The sequence below is a fragment of the Centropristis striata genome, chromosome 22, assembly GCF_030273125.1.
Source record: "Centropristis striata isolate RG_2023a ecotype Rhode Island chromosome 22, C.striata_1.0, whole genome shotgun sequence".
Classification (NCBI taxonomy): domain Eukaryota; kingdom Metazoa; phylum Chordata; class Actinopteri; order Perciformes; family Serranidae; genus Centropristis; species Centropristis striata.
This window is the reverse complement of record NC_081538.1, coordinates 29,637,308-29,662,243: the sequence shown is the minus strand read 5'-3', so window position 1 is coordinate 29,662,243 and position 24,936 is coordinate 29,637,308. Positions and strand designations below refer to the sequence as shown.

Here is a 24,936-nt window from a genome sequence, read left to right as displayed (position 1 = left end):
TTTGCAGGAATGACAAAAGAACAAAAGAGCCGGATGATGCATGAAAATATGTTTGAGCACAGTTCATTTATTTATTAAACATAGGTGGTAGAAACATAAAGCCTTGTTAACTTTAATATACATTATGTCATATTATACAAATCATTTACAACATTGCAGTACAGTAAAGAGAAAGAAAAGGCCACATGAAACGTAGTCACAACTATCCAGAATGACTCTGTTGTGCATATACAGGATGGAGGATCCGAGGATCCGTTACACCGCGAACGGCTGGTTCTCTGTTTTTATTCACTTTATACCTGCCATACAGCGAGATACACAGACACTCAAGTTAACAAAAATAAAATATCATTTCAGATCTTAAACACTGAGGACACAGGTTGAGGTTTTGCAGACAAAGTTGTGTTTTTTTTTTTTTTGTATCAGCTGTTAGCAGAAGCAGGAAACACCATGAGAATGAGCACAGGACCGACCTCAAACACATGGAGACACACTGCGTTTGTTACACTCATGCCGGTAGAAGGTCTATGAGAATTATTTTCACTTCTTTTTTCAGTCTTGTTTCACTCCAAACTCAAAGTTTTACCAGCTTTTCCCAGAGCGTCATTACTAAGAAATGGTGTCCTCTATCGTGATGAGACGATCTCTCCGATCCGTTACATATTAACTTGAGAGAGTCTCTTCACTCAGAGAACCAGAGTTACAATGTAACCTTGGTTCTCTATCGTCTCAAGACTTCACTCAGAGAACCAAGGTTACCAACATAACCTTAAGTTCACTATCATGTTGAGACTTTTCTCAGAGAACCAAGGTTACCAACATAACCTTATGTTCTCTGTCGTCTCGAGATGATCGTTCCACTCCATTATATATTGACTGGAGAGAGTCTCTTCATTCAGAGAACCAGAGTTACAATGTAACCTTGGTTCTCTATCGTCTCGAGACTTCACTCAGAGAACCAGGGTTGCCAACATAACCTTAAGTTCACTATCATCTTGAGACTTACTCAGATAATAAAGGTTACCAAGATAGCCTATCTTCTCGAGACTTCACTCAGAGAACCAGGGTTATTTTGTAACCGATCTCTCTGCTCTGTTTCATATTAGATGGAGAGAGTCTCTTCACGTTCTCTGTCGTCTCAAGACTTTACTCAGAGAACCAGGGTTACAACCAAACCATATGTTCTCTATCATCTCGAGACTATTTCACCAGCTACAACAATGTAAATATGAACAATGTAACGGAATGGAGTGATAGTCTCTTCACTCAGAGAACCAGGGTTACAACGTAACCTTACGTTTACAATTCAAACAACAACAAAAAGAAAGCCAGTAAGCAGAAAAAAATGAACTTTCAAGTTAGTTTAATGTTTGGCTCAGTTTGTAAAAACACAAAATGTAAAAGTAAAAGTCACAGGGGATGCATGTATACAAAGAGATATATTTCAGATTTATAAGATCTGGTTTTTAATTCTGATGTTAACTTTCACTAACAATTCTAACGTTGGTCATTTCATAGCACCCGGACTAAAATAACTTCCAAAAATATAGGCTTATGTAAAGAAAAAAAGTGAAGAAATAATAAAGTTCACAGCCGACAGTTTTTATTCTAAAGAAAAACTGTAGGAATGTTTAGTAAAGAAAATTTAACTAAGGAAGCTCAAAGTGGACATGAATTACCATATTCTTGTAATCATGTTTTTTCTTATTTTCTCCGGATAACAAATTATGTTGTTGTGGTGCCAAAGTTCACATTTTTAGACAGTTATCCACAAAGTAGTCATAACTAATTAAAATATTCAGACCATAATTAATGAAAAGAAGCTATATATTAGTTTAGTGGTCGTAGCTGTTATAATGGAGCAAAGAAGGACTCAATTGACGTAATATAAAGAGCGACAAAGTCCGCTTAGCTAGGACTATGTGAAGGACTTTGACTCAGGAGATCTCTTTTCATGTTCTGAATGAAACCAAAATGTATATCTGTAAAATAAAGCACATATTTTAATACAAACTTTGATCTTTTTCCAAAAGCTAACCAAGTTCTTTTGTTGTCTAAACATAACAAAGTACACGGTCGCCTATAAAGGTTGAATAATTTTGGTTTCTGACACAATCCTCTGTTAATTGTGGTTTCATTCTCATTGTGATATGTTGGAAAGAGATTGAACGTTTTGAGAAGATAAACACTTTATCTGTCAAGAATAAATCACATTGTTGCAATCATTTAATGGAAAGAGTTAAAAACAACATCAAATGGTCAAAATATGTTGTTTTAGACGTTATTAAGAAATTACCTCTTCCATCATCTAGGTATGAAGATATGTCAAACTTCTTATTTATCTAAAGTGTGGATCTGACCTGAAAAAAATTGCAAAGTATAATTGCAGTTGCAGTTAAAAAGTACATTTTTAAACAATGAAGTCACCACAAGAAAACAAAATAGTTCTTTAACAAGATAGCTGACTTTAAATATCTTTCTTGTCCATTTTGAGCTTCCAAAGAAAAAAGATTTCTTTTTACTATTTTCATATTTGTTTCCCCTCAAAACACCAACCAGGAAGACTTCTTACTGTACATTCAATACATTAATTTACAATACATTATTCCTATGATCGCTCCCTACAGTGCTAATATAAATACTAACTTTCTTCTTCTTCTTCTTCTATGGTACAGATGCATGTGATAGGGTTATTAACTGAACTTTATTATGATTAAGGCACTATAAAAGTTTTATGCACATATATGAAGAACCAGACAGATCACCTTTTGCTGATGAAGCTGAACTTTTCATGCATTATTGCTTATTAGAGAATAAATGTGGTTATCACATGTTTCTAGGTGGCGTCTGCTGGTTTTCTGACCTATGAAGCATTTCACAACAACTCTACACCCTCCAGACTTAAATGTGTTATCATTTTCATGTTCAATCACTTTTTTTTGTCCAACAAAGATGTTTGAAGCTGTAGGTTTGGTTTCAATACTCAAAGACACAACAAGAACTAACGAACAAGCTTTTCCATTAACCCTCTATGGTACGGTGTTGCGCCATTTTTGGCCTGTCAAATTTCTACAATGCATGTTTTTTAGTGATGCAATACTTTAAAAATGAGGGAAGCGTATAGGGAACCAATAGCAATGCTTTAATTTGTCACATGATCTCCAGGAGGCCATATTGAAATTTGCCCTATTTTGCAGAAAGGAAACATCTTTGCCATTTTGCGCCACAAAAAAATCTCTCAACATGTCATTTCCTGGTCCTTTTCCATCTGGAAAAAAATATATTCCTACTGATAGGTGAGTAAACCTTCATTTCTGATAGTTTCATACACTTAGACTGTTCAAGACATTCATTTCAATGGGTCGTTGGTTCAATGGTAAAATGTTTCCTACAGGCAACATTCAGACAAGAAACCGGTTAAAACAGTTCCCTTTATAATGTTTTTAAATTGAAAATGTTATGTATTGTACACTGTTGGAGCGACTGAATCTTTTGCGCATATTTTAAAAATAAATTATGTTAAAATTAATTTTAAAAACTCTCTTTTCAACTTGTGCACCATTATGATACAATGTTACTTATTGGCAAAAAAAATAAGCTTCCAAATCTGGCATCATAATGCGTACCATAGAGGGTTAATTAATTTGTATTTGTTTTATTTGAATTATTATTATTGTGACGAATGTTCACATGTAACTCAACATATGAGCATTTTACTAAGTCATTGATATAAAGTGGAATTGGGTTTTCTGCCTCAAACTGCCCTGATAATATCCCCCAAATAAATGTCCACGTCTAAAGATCATTCAGAACATTTTTAACTTCCAGTGCTCGTGTTTTTCTTCCTGCAACAAGGGTGAGATCTTCAGTCAGATATTGGGAGGGTTTGGGTGGGTGGAACCCTAAAAAAATATCAATAAATACATAAATATATATAAATATTAGAGTTTATTGAAACTGTTCATGTATCTACAACCCTACAGTCACTATATTATAGAGAACTAAGCAGATATTAGAATACTGCAGGAAAATATGACTGTTAGGACTGAACCTAATTTATATTTTGCAGACGACACCTCCATGTTCCTGTCAAATAATCTGACTGTTACCTTCATCGTCATGATGCACACGAATCATGATGTACGTTTAAATGTTTGTCATTTTGTGATTTGTTCTTCTTTAACTGAGTTTCACTGTTTCCTGCTTATAAAGTGCCGTCTCTTGACTCCTGACTACACAGTGTATATTACCAAAACTGAAAAACAGAAATGTTTTGCCACAATATGACCAGGAGATATTTCGTGTCAGACACATAGATTTATAGTTAATCTGAATTATTGTAATAACCACTGCTATCCAATAGAGGCTCAACTTTAAAGTCCAACTGAAATCACAACTAGTCATCCAATTTTATGGTTAATATTGCTTGTTGACTATTTATTGTTATTTTATTGATGCTTCTTTCTATTTTCGCTGCTGTAACACTGGGACTAACAAAGGAATGTCTGATTTTATCTTAATAGACAAAAAAAACTGTTTATTTCAGTCTCTATGCAGACGACTGAACACTATTCTGTCAAAAAAAAAAGTAATACAAGGGGAAACCAAAGATATTAAAATGGGAGAAATTTCCCTTTTGGTTTCTCATTGTTTTAGGAGAATTCACAGTAGAAAACACACACCAAAACTGTCAATAACCTTTTAGTTTTCATTCCACTATGCAATATAATATTTTGTAATGGTGCAATTTCAACTGTTGAGTTGGTCTATATTGTTTATATTGTTTCTAATTTTTACATTCCTTCTTGTTAAAAGTGTTAATACTTTCTTGTTAATATTGCTTGTTGACTATTTATTGATCATTTATTGATGATTCTTTCTATATTTGCTGCAGTAACACTGGGACCAACAAAGGAATGTCTGATTTTATGTTAACAGACAAAAAACCAAACTGTTTATTTCAGTTGGACTTTAAAGACCCGTTCTAACCCTTCTACTGACTGGTTCACAGAGGGTTCATTGAATGGAGGAAGGTGACAAGATGTGATGGCGTTTCATCCCGACAACACCAAACATTCACACACACTTTACATTCAGTCACACCCACTTGTGTAAATGTTCACATGAAAGAAAATGACACATCTGCATGTGTCTGAAACACATGAAGATTGATCAAGAAAAAAGATTTATTTTATCAAAAATAGATCACAATTGAAGATTGTCAAAATAAACATGGCAACAATAACTGGAAATAAAAAAACAGAACAGAACAGAAGAAATCACACAGGAACCAGTCACTCTATTGCTTTTTCTTATTGTAGCATGAAAATGAGACGATTTGGTGCCGAGTCTGAACTGAAGAATGAAAATGTCTTGGAACATGTAGGAATGGATGTCACATGTGGGGAATCTTTGTTATCTGACTTCAGTGATAAGGACACTCACAGAGGAAACACTGTATTATTGTTGCAGAATACATAATTCATCAGCACTAATGTAACGAGTCACAGCTCATCAGCGCCTCCGTCACACACAGAAATCACCCTCGGCTGTTTTTATGTCCGAGCAAAGCAGAAACACAACAACACCAAAGTGCAGAGTTGATGATGGAAACAAGTTTTTACAGTCTGGTACCACTAATTTCTGATGATGATAATAAAAAAGTATTTTTGTTTGTTATCTTGCAAAGATGGATATCAGTTTCAACCATCCCCAGACTGGAAAGAGGGGAAACTATTCACTTCTGCTAGGAGTAAAAAATAATACAAATAAACCACAACATGTAGGAAAAAGATTAAACCTGCTGCTGTAGTTGAGACGGAGCTGAACTAGAAAACCCAACATGTTCGGGTTTATTGACCATCCAATGCTCGATACTTCTAAAACCACAATATTTTAATTTTTCTACAGCTGAATGCAGGAATTATGTTTCTGCCAACCCAGAAGTTCCCCAATCCAAGCATCTCCCTGGTTCCCAAAACAAACAGCTGCCGGAATTTTCCATCAGTTTTGGATTATTGCAATTGTTCATTAGTTTATGATTCTTGAACCGTGAATTTAATCACCAAAAGCAAAAAGCCGCGTTGTTGTTGGTGCCCCGTGTGAAGCCAAAGTGCAGCATGTGATTCAAACATCTCTTAACTTCCTGCATCAGGTTTTTACTGAACTATGTCACTTCCAGTAGTCACGTCGTTCTCCTAACTACTTCATTTCCACCATTTGCATCATTTATTTCCTCTTTAAACTGTCTTTTAGAGCCCAACCAGGAACTGTTTGGCCCCTAACCTTAGAGAAGTGCTGACGGAACACAAATTCAACCAAACCAAACCTTTTTGCTCCAGCAGTGAACCTTACCATGTCCTGAGACTTTCATAGGAGTCTATGGGAGCTGTGGTGGAGACACTGAGGAGCAGATACAGAGGAACTGGATATTGGCGTAAGCATTGCACGTAATTCAAGTGTAAAGTTGCTTTATTTGTACGCAGATTGGTGAGATAAACATAGTTCAACTTTGGAATCTCTGGGTTATAAATTACACATTTTCACAGTGTTTGTTCTGGTTTTTGTCACTTTTATCACAGTCGTTGTTGATAACTGAACCTAAAAACAATGACAGGTTTGAGGTGTTTTTTGGCGGTTGTATTTGAGGCTAGCAGTTTTCCCTCTGCCTCTCTGCCCTCTGTCTTTGTGCTAAACTACGCTAAACACACCCTGGAAACCACCCAGAGATTAAACCGCTATCCATCTTCTCAGATCAATCTGGGAAAGACATTTTCAGATTGTTTCTTATTATTGTCACCAATTGGACTGGATCTTGTCTGAAACAACTTTTTACACCATCAACTTAATTTCCATTATAATCAAATTTAAGACACTCTATTTATTTATTGAATGGTAGGAAACCTCTGCAGTACATTATTGCCCTTAAATCAACAATTCATTTAAAACAGTCACACTCACTCACTCACTCACTCACTCACACACTTTCACCAACAATTTCACCAATAAATTAAAATGTGCAAAGAAAACGGTGATGTCAGGCTCTGAGCTGTTCACTTATTTTTCCTCGAGCATCTTTAGTTTTTTTCTTCTCCTCTGAGTTATCCAATGGCAGTTTATCAAGCGTTTGGGTTTATTGATAATTAGAGAAGCGTTATTCTAGTGACAGATAACAATAATAACGGAGCGACACAACGTCATTCAGGCGTTAAAGCTTCTGTCGTTGATGAGCGGACACTGAGGTAGATGTTATCCATAATAATAACAGATATTACAGCATTCTGATCCGAACCCAGACACTCAGAAACATTCAAAATCATTCAAAGAAAATCAGATGTCAAATGTCTGCGATAAATGCTTCTCTTCTTTTATAATTTCCCACATTAACCCTCTGGGACCACTATGGACATTTTCAGTCATATTTGTCGTTTTTCACTTTTGTTTTGACAATAATTTTGACTGTGATACTTCAAATGGCATGATTTTTGAGGATTTTGACACTTTAAATGCCACTTTGATTACATGATGTCACTGTTTCTCAAAGAAAAAACATAAACAATTAGTTATTTTCCACATAATAAATATTTTTCGGCTTGGCATTTGTTTTTATCTGTTGATTGAAAGATTTAACCCCAAAAAGTTGAAAAAAATATATATCAGGAATAATATTTTTATAGCGTTTTTTGGAAGTGTACATGTCTGCCATCTAGTGGCCATAAAGGAGTTTTTACATTTTAAATCTGACACAACACAAAAACTAAAAATGCATCAAAATCAATTTTTTTCTTTATCTTCATATCCGAGGCTTCAAACCAATGCCCCAGACAAAAAATATTTATTATATGGAAAATAACTACATTTTGGTGTTTGTTTTTTCATAAAAAAAAACCATCAATGACATTGTGCAATCAAACTGGCATTTAAAGGGTTAAAATGTATGTAAATGTATGTAATGTAAAGTGTTTAAACATTGTTAGTTTAGCAGAAGTTGTCTAAGATCTAAGAAGGAAAAAAAAGTAGAAAAAATATTAATCTGTAAAGTTTTTTATCACGTTTTTGTAGTTGTCAGCCCGAAGGGTCTGAAAGGGTTAAATTAAAGTGGGCCCAGAAGGTTAATATTTCTTCAGATTGGGGCTTTTTGCAGGCAGACATTTCCATCAGAGCTGCTCACTGGAGCTGTTTTTACCAAGGCAAAAAAAAAAAATGAAAACAGTTTAGCAAAAATGTTAAAAATCTACAAAATAATCAACCAATCCCGCTCCATATAAAACATATACAGTATGATACTTTAAAAAATATAGATTTAGCGACTATAACTCCACCAGTCGAACACAATAATGGATGAGCTGCTGTTGTTCCCGTTCTCCTCCGTCTTTACATGCTCTACTTCCCAAGCATGCAGTAATATGTTTTGGTTTGAATATGATATGACAGACAGAAACATCTACTGGAGGACACGAGGAGGATCTGTGGAGGATCTGGCAGCCAGCAGACGAGGAGTTAATATTTCAAGTAACGCTTGTCGTACCTCAGAGTCCCAAACATCAGGAGGGATGGAAACAGGACGTCTCAGAGCTCCGAGATCTCTACGAGAGTCAGAGTTTGTTTTATTTCACCTTCATCACAGAGAGAAGAGGAGGAGGAGGAGGAGGAGGAGGAAGAGGGAGCAGTCTGTTGGTAGGACACGGTGGAACAGCGGCTCATCGTTCTTCACCTGGAACACACAAAAAAAGGGAAAAGGATGGTTTTTTTCCATCATAAAGTTTAGTATACTTGCACTAATTTTGCACTGTTTATGCACTCCCTCGTGTAAATATAGTACAGTATTTCTTCTTGTATATTATTTCCATGTATTCATATTTTTATTGTCTCTTGCATTCTTTAATTTTGCACATTTATACTAGTTTTTAACTTTTATTCTATTCTATGTTATTGTATTGGTGTTGAGCTGCTGTGCATCCATCCAACCATCCATCCATCCATCCATCCATCCATCCAACCATCCATCCATCCATCCACCCGTCCGTCCAACCATCCATCCATCCATCCATCCATCCATCCAACCATCCATCCACCCATCCATCCATCCATCCACCCGTCCGTCCAACCATCCATCCATCCACCCATCCATCCATCCACCCATCCATCCATCCATCCATCCATCCATCCAACCATCCATCCATCCATCCATCCATCCATCCATCCATCCATCCATCCGTCCATCCATCCACCCTTCCGTCCAACCATCCATCCAACCATCCATCCACCCATCCATCCATCCGCCCACCCACCCATCCACCCATCCATCCATCCATCCAACCATCCATCCATCCATCCATCCATCCAACCATCCAACCATCCATCCATCCATCCACCCGTCCGTCCAACCATCCATCCATCCATCCATCCATCCATCCATCCATCCATCCATCCATCCAACCATCCATCCACCCATCCATCCATCCATCCACCCGTCCGTCCAACCATCCATCCATCCACCCATCCATCCAGCCATCCATCCATCCATCCAACCATCCATCCATCCATCCATCCATCCATCCACCCGTCCGTCCAACCATCCATCCAACCATCCATCCACCCGTCCGTCCAACCATCTTCTCCAACTTCTCTAGGTTTAGATTAAAAAAACTTCCGGGTTAGGTGTGAAGATAGTTTAAAAAGTAAAATAAATGCACTTAAATGCCGGAAGTTAAGTTGTTAGGAAGGTGATGTGAATGCTGGAAGCATCGTTTTGTAGCATAATCGTGAGGAAAATTCAGTGAGGGACTGAAAAGCAATAAAGAATGACTGAGAGCCTTACTGCATTCTAATTCATGTTATTTTTATACCTTTGAATGTGGCCTGATGCCTGAATTGTGTTCTTTTCACATAAATAAAGACATTTATACCATCAATCGATGCAGAAAAGGTGCAAAGTTTATCTTAAACTGAATCAGAAAATGCAACATTTAGAAAAATTCAGAATATCAGAACAGAATATGGTGAATATTGTTCATGTTTAGAACAACAGTCTGCATGTAAACAACTCTGAGTTTTAAGTTCTGATGTCAGATTTCAAAACTACAACTTCAGTTTCGTGTCGTAGCTGTAGACGACGTGACATCCAGTCCCACACACACACACACACACACTCCAGGCCATCTCCATCACCACAGTCACATGCTGAGGAAGCAGAGCCAAGGACGGACGGAGCAGCAGCCATCACTTCCTGTTTGATCTGACTCCATCGTCCTGCACCGACACGAACAAACGCTACAGAGTCACATCGACTGGGACGACACGAGGGACAGGAGTCAGAGAGAGAGGATGTAGAAATGTGGACAAGAAAAACGTCCGTGTGTTCTACACACTCACTGATTTACAAGTTTATATATGTTAACCGACTGAAAAATATGTTTTCTCTTAAAAAATCACCAGGCTGTTTACACAGAGCTGAGAGGAGAAGACAGGAGAGGCTGGAAACATGACAATACTTCAATATGTGGAGAAAACTTTTGTGTCATTTTGTGTCTCTTTTGGTAATTTTATTCATTTCATTTTTTGGTAATTTGTGGAGTTTGTGTCTTTTTTGATCATTTTATGTCTTTTTTGGTTATGGTTAACAGTCATGACACTTTGAAATAATTTATTTGAGAATTTCAACTTGTTTTTCTGATTTCTGTCATTCTAACTGTGCTATTCTGCACTAAGACATGTTTGATATTTACATACATTTACATTTATATAGATTTTATATATTACAGTGCAACACCAGGACACAGAGATGTAAAAAGAGCAAAAAAAGGGCCTGAAATGTCTCGTTGGGTTTAAAAAGTAAGTGAACACTATCAGCAGCTCACCTGTAACAAACTGTGAGCAGCCGGGGCCCCTGAGATTAGACCTCCAGGGGCCCCGGAGGTTTTAATCCAGACAGAAAGTGACTTGGCTGACCCAGTTTGCTCCCAGGTGTGGGTCTGTTCTGCTGGTAAACTCCAGCAGCAGACAGACGAGAGGCGCTGCAGCAGGACGGCAGCAGAGACCAGCTGTGGACGCCGGCCGCCGCTACCACCAGCCGCTGGAAGTGTTCTCTGCTGTTTGTTGAGCTTCACTTCACTCCAGCAGATCTGAGCTTCATCAGCTGGCTTCCTTCAGCCTGGCTGCACATCGTCCTGCAGGAAACACTCTGTTCTCCACCACGTCCTCATCGATACAGAGGCTTCATCTGCTCCACAGCCTGTTTATTACAACGTGTTTAGATTAAACCTCTGAACCACAACCAGACCTTTTAGGATGGTTTTTGCTCTTTCTCTGTGTCCTTCGTGTTTCACTGTAATATATTAAATCTCTATAAATCTCTAAGTCCTGCAGCTCTGATAACATCTCTGATTAATTGAGTTATAAGAAATAAATTATGAATTATGTGTTATTAATGTTGTTACAGATGTAAAATGACCAAAAAAAGTCACAAAATGACCAAAAAAAGACACAAAAAGACACAAAAAAGACACAAAATATATAATTTTCCTGTCTGTGTCCTCGTATTTCACTGCAACATATAAAATCTCTATAAATCTCTTAGTCCTGCAGCTCTGATAACATCTCTGATAAATTGAGTTATAAGAAATAAATTATGAATTATGTGTTATTTATGTTGTTACAGGTGTAAAATGACCAAAAAAGACACAAAATTAACAAAAAAGACACAAAAAGACATAAAATGAAGAACTCTCTAGAAGTTGGTGAGTTTTGGAAGCTGAAAGCAGCCTGCAATCACATATATATAATTTTATTGTTATTATTTAAATTTATTCTAACAAAAATCAATGCCTCTGTTGGTAAACAACACAGCCACTAAGCAGCAATAAAATCATATATAAATAATATTAAATGTTCCTCCTCCGGCCAGCAGGAGGCGCTGCAGCCTCACAAACCTGCAGCCAATCAGAGCTCAGGGCTCCCTGTTGCCACAGCAACAGTCACAATACACATCTGACCAGTGTGTGTGTGTGTGTGTGTGTGTGTGTGTGACAGTAATTCATCAAGTGTGAGTGACACCAGAGTCTTTAAATAACGGTGACCTTTGACCTCTGACCTTCACCTGACTGACAGCTGGACTCAAACAATAAACAATAAACAATAAACAATAAACATTATTATCACTTTCTATCATGACTCATCAAACAGGACAGTTAGAGTTTCAGCTTCATTAAATATTAAATATTGTGTCTCACAGATCAACTTGTATATTGTGATTGTTTATCAATAATGAGACAAAAGATAAAGTGGATTTTAAGGTGAGAGAAAGATGGTGAATCTCTGTAAAATAATCTATTAATCAGAGCCAAGAATGTTGTGTTCAGCAGCACTGGAAAAAAAAATGTCTACAGATATTTACTGGATATTATCTGTATTTTCAAATAAATAATTTTCAAATAAATAATAAATAACTTTTGCTGTCAGACTTTTTATTGTTTTGTTTTTTAATGTGATGGGGGACCGGTGGGTCTGTTGAGGGTCTGTTGGGTCCAGTGGGTCTGTTGGGGGTCTTTTGGGTTTGTTGGGGTCTGTTGGGGGTCTGGTGGGTATGTTGGGGGTCCAGTGGGTCTGTTGGGGGTCCAGTGGGTCTGTTGGGTCTGTTGGGTCTGCTGGGGGTCTGTTGGGTCCGATGGGTCTGTTGGGGGTCTGGTTGGTCTGGTGGGCCTGTTGGGGGTCTGGTGGGGGTCCGGTTGGTCTGTTGGGTCTGTTGGTGGTCTGTTGGTGGTCTGTTGGGTCTGTTGGGGGTCTGGTGGGTCTGTTGGGGGTCCAGTGGGTCTGTTGGGGGTCCAGTGGGTCTGTTGGGTCTGTTGGGTCTGCTGGGGGTCTGTTGGGTCCGATGGGTCTGTTGGGGGTCTGGTTGGTCTGGTGGGCCTGTTGGGGGTCTGGTGGGGGTCCGGTTGGTCTGTTGGGTCTGTTGGTGGTCTGTTGGGTCTGCTGGGGGTCTGGTGGGGGTCCAGTGGGTCTGTTGGGTCTGTTGGGGGTCCAGTGGGTCTGTTGGGTCTGTTGGGGGTCTGTTGGGTCTGCTGGGGGTCTGTTGGGTCCAGTGGGTCTGTTGGGGGTCTGGTTGGTCTGGTGGGCCCGTTGGGGGTCTGGTGGAGGTCTGGTTGGTCTGGTGGGGTTCTGGTGGGTCTGGTGCGGGTCTGTTGGGGGTCTGTTGGGGGTCTGGTGGGGGTCTGTTGGGTCTTGTGGGGGTCTGTTGGGGGTCTGTTGGGTCTAGTGGGTCTGTTGGGTCTGGTGGGTCTAGTGGGTCCGGTGAAGCTCAGATTCCTTCAGCAGTAACAGACTCTAACAATAACCGTCACTCTGAAACTCTGAACCTTCACCTCCGTCTGCACACTGAGTCCACTGAGGACAGGAGGAGGAGGAGGAGGAGGAGGAGGTCTGGACCAGAGCGTCCCCTCAGGGACCGGTTCCTGTCTGAACTGTCTGTGATGTCAGAGGAACTCGTCATCTTCACTCACAACAAACAGCTGATGGTCAGAGGTCAGAGGTCAGAGGTCAGGTCTGACCCCAGTCTGAGCTGTTCACTCTCCTTCTGATTCACCTTGTTGAACACATTTCAACATTTTTAACCACTAAAATGTAGAATATGAACGCTGGGAACACTGGAAACAGTCTGACAGCAACAGTTTACAAACACTGACTTTCAAATAACAGTAAACACTGATAGGTTCTTTAACAGATAATTAATTTAAAAATGCAGATAATAAACAGTAAATATCTGTCGGGGGCAGGAGGCTCTAACTAACCAGGACCTTCACCAGGAGACTGTAACTACTCCACTTCCAGCATTTACATCATTTATTTACTCTTTAAACTCTTTTAGAGCCGAACCAGGAACTTTTGTCATAATTTAGAGTCTTTTTGTGCCGTAGTCGTAAGGAAACATTGACATTTAAACTAAACGATCAGTTTTCAGTGAACGGACTGATAACGAGTCTCAACCTGCCAACAGGAGGAGGAGGAGCCTTTAGATTCACATTTAAATACTTTTAATTTGTGTTTAACAACAATAATGTTTTATACTGAAACTACTTGTTTGTTTTGCAGCTAAAATTATTCTGAAGTATTCACAACAAAATAATCTCTTTCTTGTGAAAACTTTGATTAAAATATTATATTTTATAAGATTGAATTTCTGTCATGAAACGCTGAATGACTTTGATTTCGTGCTGTTATTGTTTATTATGAAGATTTCTTTGTTTCCTGCTGACACAGAGGGAACAAAAGACTAAAAATTAACAACAAAAACTTTGATTTCCGTCCAGAATTTCACAGACGTTGCAGCAGTTTTTTCCTCATTCTTTCTTTCAACAAACTCAAAAAACCTTGACGATTAAAAAAACTTGTTTTTCATCATTATTCATTATTTGAGTCAACATGAGGTTTAATATTAATGTTGTTTGCTGCATCTCAAACTCAAATAGTAATAAAGTTGCATCTAGAATTATTCTCAGAAATACTGTTTTCTAAGTCTAATAATGTAGAGCTAGATTTAAAATGTATAAAATTACATTTTTCGCTGCTGAACTTTCCAAAAAGTTGCATAAATGCCCAAAAGTTTCTTGTGGAGAAAATTGTTTATTGTCACTTTACATCTTTTTACTAATTTTTTAGGGATATTTTGTGTATTTTTATTCTCTTTGTGTCTTTCTTTTGTCATTTTTGATATATTTAGATTTTGTGTCATTTTATATTTTATATATCTTTTTTTTTTGTTATTTTGAAATTTTTGGCGGGTAATTTTGTCTGTTTTACACTATTCAGGACACTTGTGGGCACTTGGAAAAGAAATGAAAAAATATATATATTTTAATAATTTCAGATGATTTAAAATGCTTAAAAATACATTTGTTAGCTGGTAAACTTCTCCAAAGTTTCTGCACAAATGCATGAAAGTTTATTTGTGATTATTCAGATTTCTCATATAAATAAATGTAATAATTTGTGGCAAATTTTTTTGACACAAACTGAGTAAAAATATGTTGTTTTACAGAGATTAAACTGTGAAACGGCTTCAACAGAAACGCTGCTTTGGTGTACCTAATAAAGTGGACTCTGGGTTACCTGTGAGCTAACGAGGAGATGAGAATCACCTGAATGAGTCGTTAGTGAGACTGACAGCAGCTGCTCAGTGAGAGGTGATAAAGCTGCAGATCGACACAGAGAGACCAGACCTCAGAACCAGAACCAGATCCTCTAAAACCAGTTTAACCTGCAGGGAACCAGTAGGAATCTGGTTTGAACCATTTTAGTCTAAAAGAGGGAATTCTGTAGACAGATTTATGACAAAGAAGATATTTATGGGGAACAGTTAATGAGAAATATTTTAATTCTCCCATGAAATCCACTCTGCTGTGTGTGTGTGCCCTTTCAAAATAAAAGCCTGTTCATGTTCACACTGGCTTCTTACAGAAGCTTTAAACTTTTCAAACCTTTGTTTTATCCTCCTGAGCCAAAATCAACCAGTTTTGTTTGTTTAAAAAGCAGAAATTACAAACTTTCTCCCACTTTTAATTCCACTGAATTCCTGGCATTGAAATATTTTAGATATATTTGACTTTTTGTGGTTTTAATTCTTTTATTTTTCCAGAAGTTCTGTGACTTCGTTGCAGAAATTACTTTTTGTCAATATTTTCTTAACATTTTAGGGATTTTTTTTGTCCATTTTGGACTAACATATGACTTTTATAGTTCATTGTTTAACTTTAAAAAATATAATAATAATAATAATAATAATAATCTCATCTAGCAGCTGTTGTGAAGCGTTTCATCAAATTAAATGAACTCTTTATTAACATGTTAATTTCTGTATTTTACATGTTTTCGCCTTGAATTGACGTACCTGAATTTCACCTCTTAAGTAAAACAAACATTGTTTTAATTATTTTTGTTTTCTTGATTTTATGTGTGTGCCCTTTCAAAATAAAAGCCCTCTCCTGTTCACACTGACTTCTTCTACTTCCAGCAAATTACTACAGAAGAAGTTTTAAACTCCTTGAAATGTTTTTGTGTGCCAGTCTGATGACAGAAACACAGATCTTGGGGTCATATGTGACACAAAGACAACATGAAAGGTCATGTCTTTGTCTATTTACGTTCTCTGGTTTTGCAAGGAAAGAAACTTCAGTTTCTATGAATAATAACTAAGTAGAAACTGAAGAAAAAGTGTCAAAATAAGTATAAATAGATCCAGAATGATCAATAAAAGATGCAAAGGGACTCCAGTGTGACACAAAAAGATGCAAAAATAAAAAAAAGGGAAAAACCATCTGTTAGAGATGCTAAATAAAAGTTAAAGATACAAATCTACAAAATAATGGATGTAAAACAACTGCAGAAGGCAACGAAGGACCCAAAATAAACTAAAAAACTACCAAAAACAGACACAGAGTGATGACATTGAATACACTGACTTAAAATCATAAATTTATAAATAATAAATCCTACAGTTTTTTCTGCCTGAACAAAATAAAATACACAAAAATGAAGAATGAAGCCTTTTTTGAGGGTCTGGAGGAGCTGCAGTCTAGTTTTGTCTATAAATAACTGTCACAAAGTGAAGAAAAGTCCAAAAAGCAGCTGTTTTATTTAATTGAATGTATTTAATAACTGAACAGCCCCAGTCTGTGTTTCCTGCAGCTGACAGAATATGTATTTATATTAATAATCTGACTCTGAATGATGCAGCTGAGTGTTCCTGCAGCAGCTGCTGCCCCCTGCAGGCTGAAGGAGGAACTGCAGCTTCACAATAAAACATCCTGAAACACTTTAATTGTGTGTTTCTTTGCTCTTTCTTTTTAAATCAAATCATTTCATGATTGAATAATCCAAGTATTATTTCAATATATTTTTTTATAATTACAACAGATCATTATATCCATTTTTCCTTTCATACTTTATGAAGAAAATAATAGTTTTTGCATTATTACATCAAGTTTACACACATGGGTCAAAAATGACTCATTTATCCAAATTTGATTTAAAATTAAATGGCCTAATACTATAATACATTTTAAAATGTTAATTTATTTTATTCTATTTTTATTTTTTATTCTATGTTGCATTGTGTTTATGTATTTTAGTATTTTAGTTTTTACTGTATTTCCTGCAACTGTGATATAGACAGTGATATGTGATATGTAGAAAACTTTGGTCAACCTGGATGTTTTAAATGTGCTTTATAAATAAAGTTTGACTTGACTTGCATAACAAAAATTTGTTTCAAATAGTTATTTCGCAGTAAGAGGGGCCAAACACTCATATATTTAAAGTATTTAACATGTTTATGTATCATTTTGTCACACATGCAGTGGATCTGGAAGGTTTTCACTGTTTCCACATTTGTTTCAGCCTTATTTCATAATTGATTAAATTGATTTTTCCATAAAATTATACACACGATAATACCCCATAAGGAAATTTCTAACCCATGTTGTGCATTAGAGGCAGTAGTAGTGACACAAAAAGGGTTTTTATTCAAAAAGTAAGAAATTAAAAGAAAAAATTAGGATGTCTGATGATCAAAAACAAGTTGATTTGAAGAAAACCTGGAATACTGAATGATGGAATTAATTTATTGCAAAGATAAAGAATATAAAAACTCTGTCGGGTCACTTTAAACCATGTTGTGCATCAAAGGGTTAATCAGATATAATCAGTAAACTAAAGACTTTATCTTGTTTTTATTGTTCTACTGTAATTATCTTTGTTCCTATTATTGAGACTTTTAATAATTATGATCCTGTTCCTCATCTGATCATAATTGATAATAAAGTCCTGTTATAAATAATTTTCGCATGAATCAGCATCAGAAAATACAAAAAAAATTATTTCAGTTAGAAGTAAAAGCATGTTTTTAATCCTATTTTGTAATTTTGGTGGCGACTCAATATATGTTAACTTTTATTTGTTGGAATTTTTATTATCATCCTTTTATAATTTTATTTGCCTTGTTTTGATGTGTTGCATATTTTTTTTTTTTTTTTTTTTTACATATTGAACTACGTCTTCTGTATGAAAACTTTCTATTAAATTAAGTTTATTTCTATATATATATTATATTCTATATAAAACAACCAGGCAGAGCAGACTTCAGACATTCAGAGGCCCAAAGGTCAAAGGTCACTGTGTGGTAAATAATACTGGGTGGAAATCTGATCAACTGATTAATAGAAAGATCGTTTATCGTAGAAATTAACCGCAAAACAGATATTATCGTCAGAGTTTGAACTTTCTGACGGCCCTTGAACGTATCATCTGTTATAAAAAGTGACTGTTACTTGTGTTAAACCTTGATACTAATGTGTCATTTAAAATAAAGCGTTTGACAGGAGAGGCTGGAAACATGACAATACTTCAATATGTGGAGAAAACTGGTTTTGGTCATTTTGTTTTTTGATATTTTTACTTTTTTTCGGGATATTTTGAGACTTTTTTTGTTCTCTTTGTGTCTTTTTTGAAATTTGTATATATTTTTTGTTATTATTTGGTGTCATTTTTTGGTCTTTCAGGATACTTATGGGCACTTGGAAAAGTGTTGTAATGTTTAAATTTTGTTTTATTTATAAGAATCAAAAGTACACAAAATACATATTTTGTTTGTTTTTCACAATTTCTTTTGAGTTTTTTTTACAATGTCATGAAGAAAGGGTTGCTGCTTTGTGCAGCTTTATGTGGACTCAAAATGACACCAAAATGTGAAAATAAAATGACTGATTATCAGTTTTTATGAAACAGCTTTATTGAATACTGGCTTGTGATTGGTCGATTACGGCATTTTACGGTCTGTTATTTCTGAATGAATAAATTCATGGCATTGAAATATTTTACATTCATCTAACTTTTTGTGGTTTTAATTCTCTTAATATATATATATATATATATATATATAATATAATAATTATTTATTTATTTTATTATACATATACTTTTTCCAAAAGTTTTGGGGACTTAGTTGCAGAAATTTGTTTTTCTTTATTTTAAATTTTTTATGAATATTTAAAAAAAGAATTTCAGGTGTTTTTTGTCCCTTTTGGAGTAAAACGTGACATTTAAAGTTGATATTAGACGGCTTTGTTGAATACTGGCTTGTGATTGGTCGATTACAGCATTTTACAGTCTGTTATTCCTGAATAACAAACTGTTTTTATAGACCGACTTCTACATCAGAAGTAATAAAATCATGTTTAAATACATTTTTTTGTGATTTAATTATGAAGTAGCCATATAAAAAGCGAATATTGTCCAACAATCGTTCATTATAGTGAAATAAACCACTAAACAATGCTGCTGTGGTTTATTTAATGATAATGAACCTTTTTATATAGAAACCTCAGCACAGATACACAGAATTAATGGCATAAAATCATAAATAAATAAGTAATGAAGGTGTGTTTGGACTCACCTCTCAGGTGTTCTGACTCCGCAGGTCGTCCGTCTCCATGGCGATGACTCAGCAGTTTTAAACTCCATCGATCCGTCCCGTTATAATAATAATAATAATAATAATCCACCGCGTCTCGTCTGTCCAAAGCGTTTTTATTCCCTCAGTTTGTTCAGAAATCCTCGTTAGTTTCCACCAGGTTTTTTTTCCTCCGGAGTCTCCATGACGATAATAAGGTGCTTTAATGATGCAGGTAACCATGGAAACACAGCCGCCGCCGACCTGATGCTGATGAATCTGACACGAAACTGATCAGTTTGGTGATTTGATGTCGGGGGAAAGTGCTAAAATGTTCGATTTGAGAGGGGAAGATTTTGCATTTGGAGTTTTTTCTCAGCTGAACTCGACTGATACAGAAACTGATATTAGATAAATATTATAATATTAGTTTTAAGGTTTATATGGAAGCAAAAAAGTGCAAAGAATATTTGAATTTGGACTTTAAATTCCACTGAATTCCTGACATTGAAATATTTCACATCTATCAAACTTTTTGTGGTTTAATTTATCTTTTTTTTAAATATTTTTCTGATTTTTTTGTGGCTTTGTTGCAGAAATGATTTTTTCTTAATATTTTCTAAATTTTTAGTCCATTTTGGACTAAAACTTGACATTTAAAGTTCGTTGTTGAACTTTTAAAAATATATACTAATAATAATCTAATCTAGCAGCTGTTGTGGAGCTTTTAATCACAACGAATAATCTTTTTTTTAAACACATTCCTTCCTGTATTTTACATTTTTTTGCTCTGAATTTATACCTGAATTTCACATATTTAAGCAAAACAAACACATTTTTTAAATTGTTTTCAATTATTCTGTTTTCATAATTTTACTAGAGTAACTTGAATATTTTTTATTCATTTTAATATTTTTTATTTTATTTTTTGGTTTCCAGGCCCTGCATATCTGAATTTGTGAGCACTAAATAAATAAATTATTAATAATAATAATTATTATTATTATTATATTTCAACATATGCAACATAACGCATTAATTCTATATTATTAAATTTAGTCACAATTTCAATGCCAACGATTCAAATATTGTCTTGTTTTGGCTTCCATACAGGACCCATATCAGCATGTTTAGGCCAAAAAAATGTTGTATTTATAATTTTTGACATATTTTGTATCAGATGTATTTTTGTTTGTTTGTTTTCTTTACGCAATGTCCAGTTAAAAGGTCATTTTTGGATTAAAAATGTATTTAAATGTTACAATATGCTGCTTTGGGACACTTTATTGTAACATTTTGATGATATAAACACCTAATATCTGCAGATATATTAAAATAAATTAATATCAGTGTCTTGCATCAGTCGAGCTATAAAACGTCCAGAACATTTTCTTTGTTTTTTATCCTTTTAACTGGAAAATAAACTATTTTAAATCCTCCCTTGTGTCTCTGAGAACATTTTCTCACTATTTTCTGCACATTTTGAGCCTAAAATCAGATGATGTGAGTATTATTTAGTATTATTTGTGTGCAGCTCAGCTGTTTGGATCATATTCTGTGTGGTCTGATGTGCAGCAGCAACAACAACAAGTCTCACAGCTGCACGTAAATACGTTAAATCTGATCGTTTTTTTAACAGCTAAACACTGAGACGACGCGTCAGAATCCAACAACATGGAGGCTTCCACAACATGGTGGGTTTGTGGCTCTCAGTCCTGTGGCAGACAATACAGAAAAGTCTGGAAGGTTGCTATAGAAACTGCCTCCACTGACGGAGCTGCAGCTGCAGCCACGTGGCCGCACGGTGGCGCTGTTGGCTTTGGGGAGAAAACAATAAAGAGACAGAGAGCTGCACCTGATTTCATAATGTTCAACATGTTTAACCTCCTGGAGGCTGCAGCCTGAACCCTGCACGTCCATATAACTGTGTGTGTGTGTGTGTGTGTGTGTGTGTGTGTGTGTGTGTGTGTGTGTGTGTGTGTTCATAACAGTGTTAATTTTAGGATAATTGATTCTTCCAGCCTGCTGCGCATCATCTGATCCACCGTCAAATCCAGCCTGAATGGAAAATGCACGAGGGTGAAATAACAGGTGTGCGCGCGTGCACGTGCACGTGCGTGAGCTCGGCCTGTGTGTGTGTGTGTGTGTGTGTGTGGTATGTGTGTGTGTGACCATGTGCCTGCTGCATCACTCTGTATATTTAGATTAAATTGGTCCTTCATGTGTCGCTGCTTCAGGAAAACAAAAACAGAGGAGAGAAGGAAAAAAAAGCGAAATGTAAACTTTAAACCTGCATTATTGTGGCAATAAATTACTCATGAATTACTAAGATAACATTAATAATATTAACTATAATAATAAAGTGCTACACTCGGCTACAGGCGGATCGTTTCTAAGCGGTTTTTCCTCCCAGTCGTGACGCGCGTAAATGGAAGACAGTTTTGGATAAATCCAGCTGATGCACAAAGATCTCCAGCTCCAAACACAAAGCGCGCAATGTGTGTGTGTGTGTGTGTGTGTGTGTGTGTGTGTGTGTGTGTGTGTGTGATGGCACCCAGTGCGCACAAGAGCCTACTGGCGCGTACTAAACCCGGGTCCGGGTCCGGCTCAGACGTCGGTGAGCTTCCCGCTGTACGTCACCTTGTGCGGGCTGCAGTTGGTGTACTTGATGGAGTCCGCGTCGTCGCTGTCCAGGTACTCGGACTTGTCCAGGTACTGGGACTTGTCCAGGGACGGCTTGGAGTCGCTCTGGTTGAAGTCTCCGAACTGCGGCTGCTGCTGCTGGCCGCAGGTCACGTGTTGGTACTGGAACTGCTCCTCGTGCTCGGTCTCCCGGTGGTAGAAGTAGTTGAAGTTGGACACGATGACGGGAACCGGCAGCGCGATGGTCAACACGCCGGCGATGGCGCACAGAGAACCCACGATCTTCCCCCCGATGGTGACGGGACACATGTCCCCGTAGCCCACCGTGGTCATGGACACCACGGCCCACCAGAAGGCGTCCGGGATGCTGCTGAAGCCGGACTCCGGGTCGTCCGTCTCCGCGAAGTACACGGCGCTGGAGAAGAGGATGACTCCGATGAAGAGGAAGAAGATCAGCAGCCCCAGCTCGCGCATGCTCGCCTGCAGGGTCTTCCCGAGGATCTGGAGCCCCTTGGAGTGTCTGGAAAGCTTGAAGATGCGGAAGACCCGCACCAGGCGGATGACCCGCAGGATGGCCAGGCTCATGGCCTGCTGGCCGTTCCCCTGGTGCTCCGCCAGCTCCAGACCCAGCGTGATGAAGTAGGGCATGATGGCCACGATGTCGATGGTGTTCATGATGTTCTTGAAGAAGGCGGGCTTGCTGGGACACGCCAGGAACCGGACCAGCAGCTCGAAGGAGAACCAGATGATGCACAGCGTCTCCACGATGAAGAACGGGTCCGTGAAGGGGTTCTGCTTCCGGGCTCTGGCGGTCCCGTTCCCCAGCTGGGGCTCCTCCAGCAGCTTGGGCTCCTCACGGAACTCCGGTAAAGTCTCCAGGCAGAAGATGACAATGGAGATGAGGATGACGAGCACGGAGACTATAGCGATCCCCCTGGCGGGTCCGGAGCTCTCCGGGTACTCGAACAGGAGCCAGACCTGCCGCTGGAACTCGTTCTCCGGCAGCGGCCGCTCCTCCTCCTTAATGAAGCCCTCGTCCTCCTTAAAATTCTCGATCACCTCCTCCCCGAGCTCGTAGAATTTAATCTCCTCCATGAAGATGTCCACGGGCACGTTGACGGGTCTCCGGAGCCGGCCCCCGGACTGGTAGTAGTACAGGATGGCGTCGAAGCTGGGTCGGTTCCGGTCGAAGAAGTACTCGTTCCGGAGCGGGTCGAAGAAGCGCATCCTCTTGCGCGGGTCCCCCAGCAGGGTGCCGGGGAACTGGGCCAGGGTCTTGAGCTGCGTCTCGAAGCGCAGCCCGGAGATGTTGATGACGACCCGCTCGCAGCACTCCTGGTTCTCCTGGTTCTCCTGGTTCTCGGCGCGCTCCGGGTCGTACACATCCTGGGCTGACAGCGCGGCCAGTGCCACAGTCTCGTCCAGGTTCTCTCCGGGCACCACTGTCATCTTTCCCCCCCAGACAAGGGCGCCGCTCCCCGCGCCTCACTCCGCTCTGGTCCCCCTCCGACTCCTCCGCGCGTATTTTGGACACCAAACGTCTCCGCGTGTTTTCCTCCTCTCTCTCTCTTTTTTTCCTCGTGTCGGCGTCACGTCTGCGGGTGAGCTGGTTCCACTGGCATGTCCGTGCCCCCTCCCCCCCACCACGCTCACCTTTTCCCGTCCACGCTCCGCTGTAGTCTGGACTCTCGGCTCGGCTGTCACATTCACTGCATCTTAAGCAGGCTTTGCCCTCCCCGAGCTGACGTGTGTGTGTGCACGCTCTCTCACTAAAGGGGGGGAAACAAAAACACACACACACACATGCACACACACACACGCACATATGCTCATCATGAATCTCATCCAGATATTTTAAGGCACAAAAATGCACCAAATATGATCGATTTCAGCAGGAGAAATGAGGCATTTTTTGGAGAGTTTGCGTGCAACACAAAGTGTCGTGCGTAATGAACCTGTTGTCTCCAGCGTGGCACAGGCTCAAGGTTATCACATGGCTCCGTGTTTATGATGAAATAGGATGCGAGGTTTGCGAATGCGAACATGCAGGCATGAATGAAGGCGATGCTGAGGCGTAAAGACGCGGAAAAAGCGAGAAATGTCATGCAAAACATGCGATTTTTCATGCAAGAATCGTCGTTTTTTTTTCTTTCTCCATTCATGATTTGATCCTAAATGAATACCTGTGGCTCTCAGGGGTTTGTCTTCCTCTCCTCCACCAGGGACTCACACATAAAGAGGGGAAGAGACACAAAAAAAGAGGCTCTGCAATGTCACGCTGCAGCCGTTTCAAGACGAAACCTTGCTGACGTTTCCACAACGCGGCTGAGCTCCACAAGTTGTGCACGACTTGCAGGATCTGTCAGCTCTGCCTGCTGCAGGCATGTTGCACTGTGCATGAAAAACAACAACAACAACAACACACACATTTATTCTTCTTTCCTGCCTTTTTATGAAACGTAAAGCGTGTTTTTGTGTCTCCGGGTGGAAGGGAAACACTGCTGCGCTGTGCAACAAGTCATGAGAGAGAGAGGGAGGGGAAAAAAGGGAAAGCTGGATGATGGAAAGAAGGGAGAGTTTCTGGGCTGCAGCTCAAAGCAGTGACGTGTTCTCCTAAAATAGCTGGATTTCTCTCAGGGCCGCAGGAAAAGTTTCTTTTCCCATGGAATGGCCCGAGGGAGCTGCAGGGGAAAATGAAAATGAGATGACATGAAAAGGAAAAAACAGATTTGCATCTCAAACCTACAGAGAGAAAGAAGAAACAGTGTGAGAGTTCATTCACAAATTACAACTGCAGCAAAAGTGTTGAACACGAAGCCCTGAAGGCTGGATTCACTTCAGAGGAATACAGAGTA

General features: G+C 38.4%; 1 protein-coding gene and 1 long non-coding RNA gene across 2 annotated transcripts; both read right to left on the bottom strand.

Annotated features, from left to right (window-relative positions):
- Positions 1-47: 47 nt before the first annotated feature.
- LOC131960381 (uncharacterized) lies at positions 48-20,011 on the bottom strand. Its single transcript, XR_009389656.1, has 2 exons — positions 19,442-20,011; positions 48-8,713 (listed from the first exon to the last, which is right to left on the bottom strand). It is a non-coding gene; the product is annotated as an uncharacterized LOC131960381 (long non-coding RNA).
- Positions 20,012-21,602: 1,591 nt separating this feature from the next.
- Positions 21,603-24,135, bottom strand: LOC131960380 (shaker-related potassium channel tsha2). Its single transcript, XM_059325564.1, has 2 exons — positions 24,037-24,135; positions 21,603-23,850 (listed from the first exon to the last, which is right to left on the bottom strand). The coding sequence occupies exon 2, from the start codon at positions 23,528-23,530 to the stop codon at positions 22,046-22,048; it is 1,485 nt and encodes a 494-aa protein (XP_059181547.1). The 5' UTR covers positions 23,531-23,850; positions 24,037-24,135; the 3' UTR covers positions 21,603-22,045.
- Between the last annotated feature and the right edge of the window lie 801 nt (positions 24,136-24,936).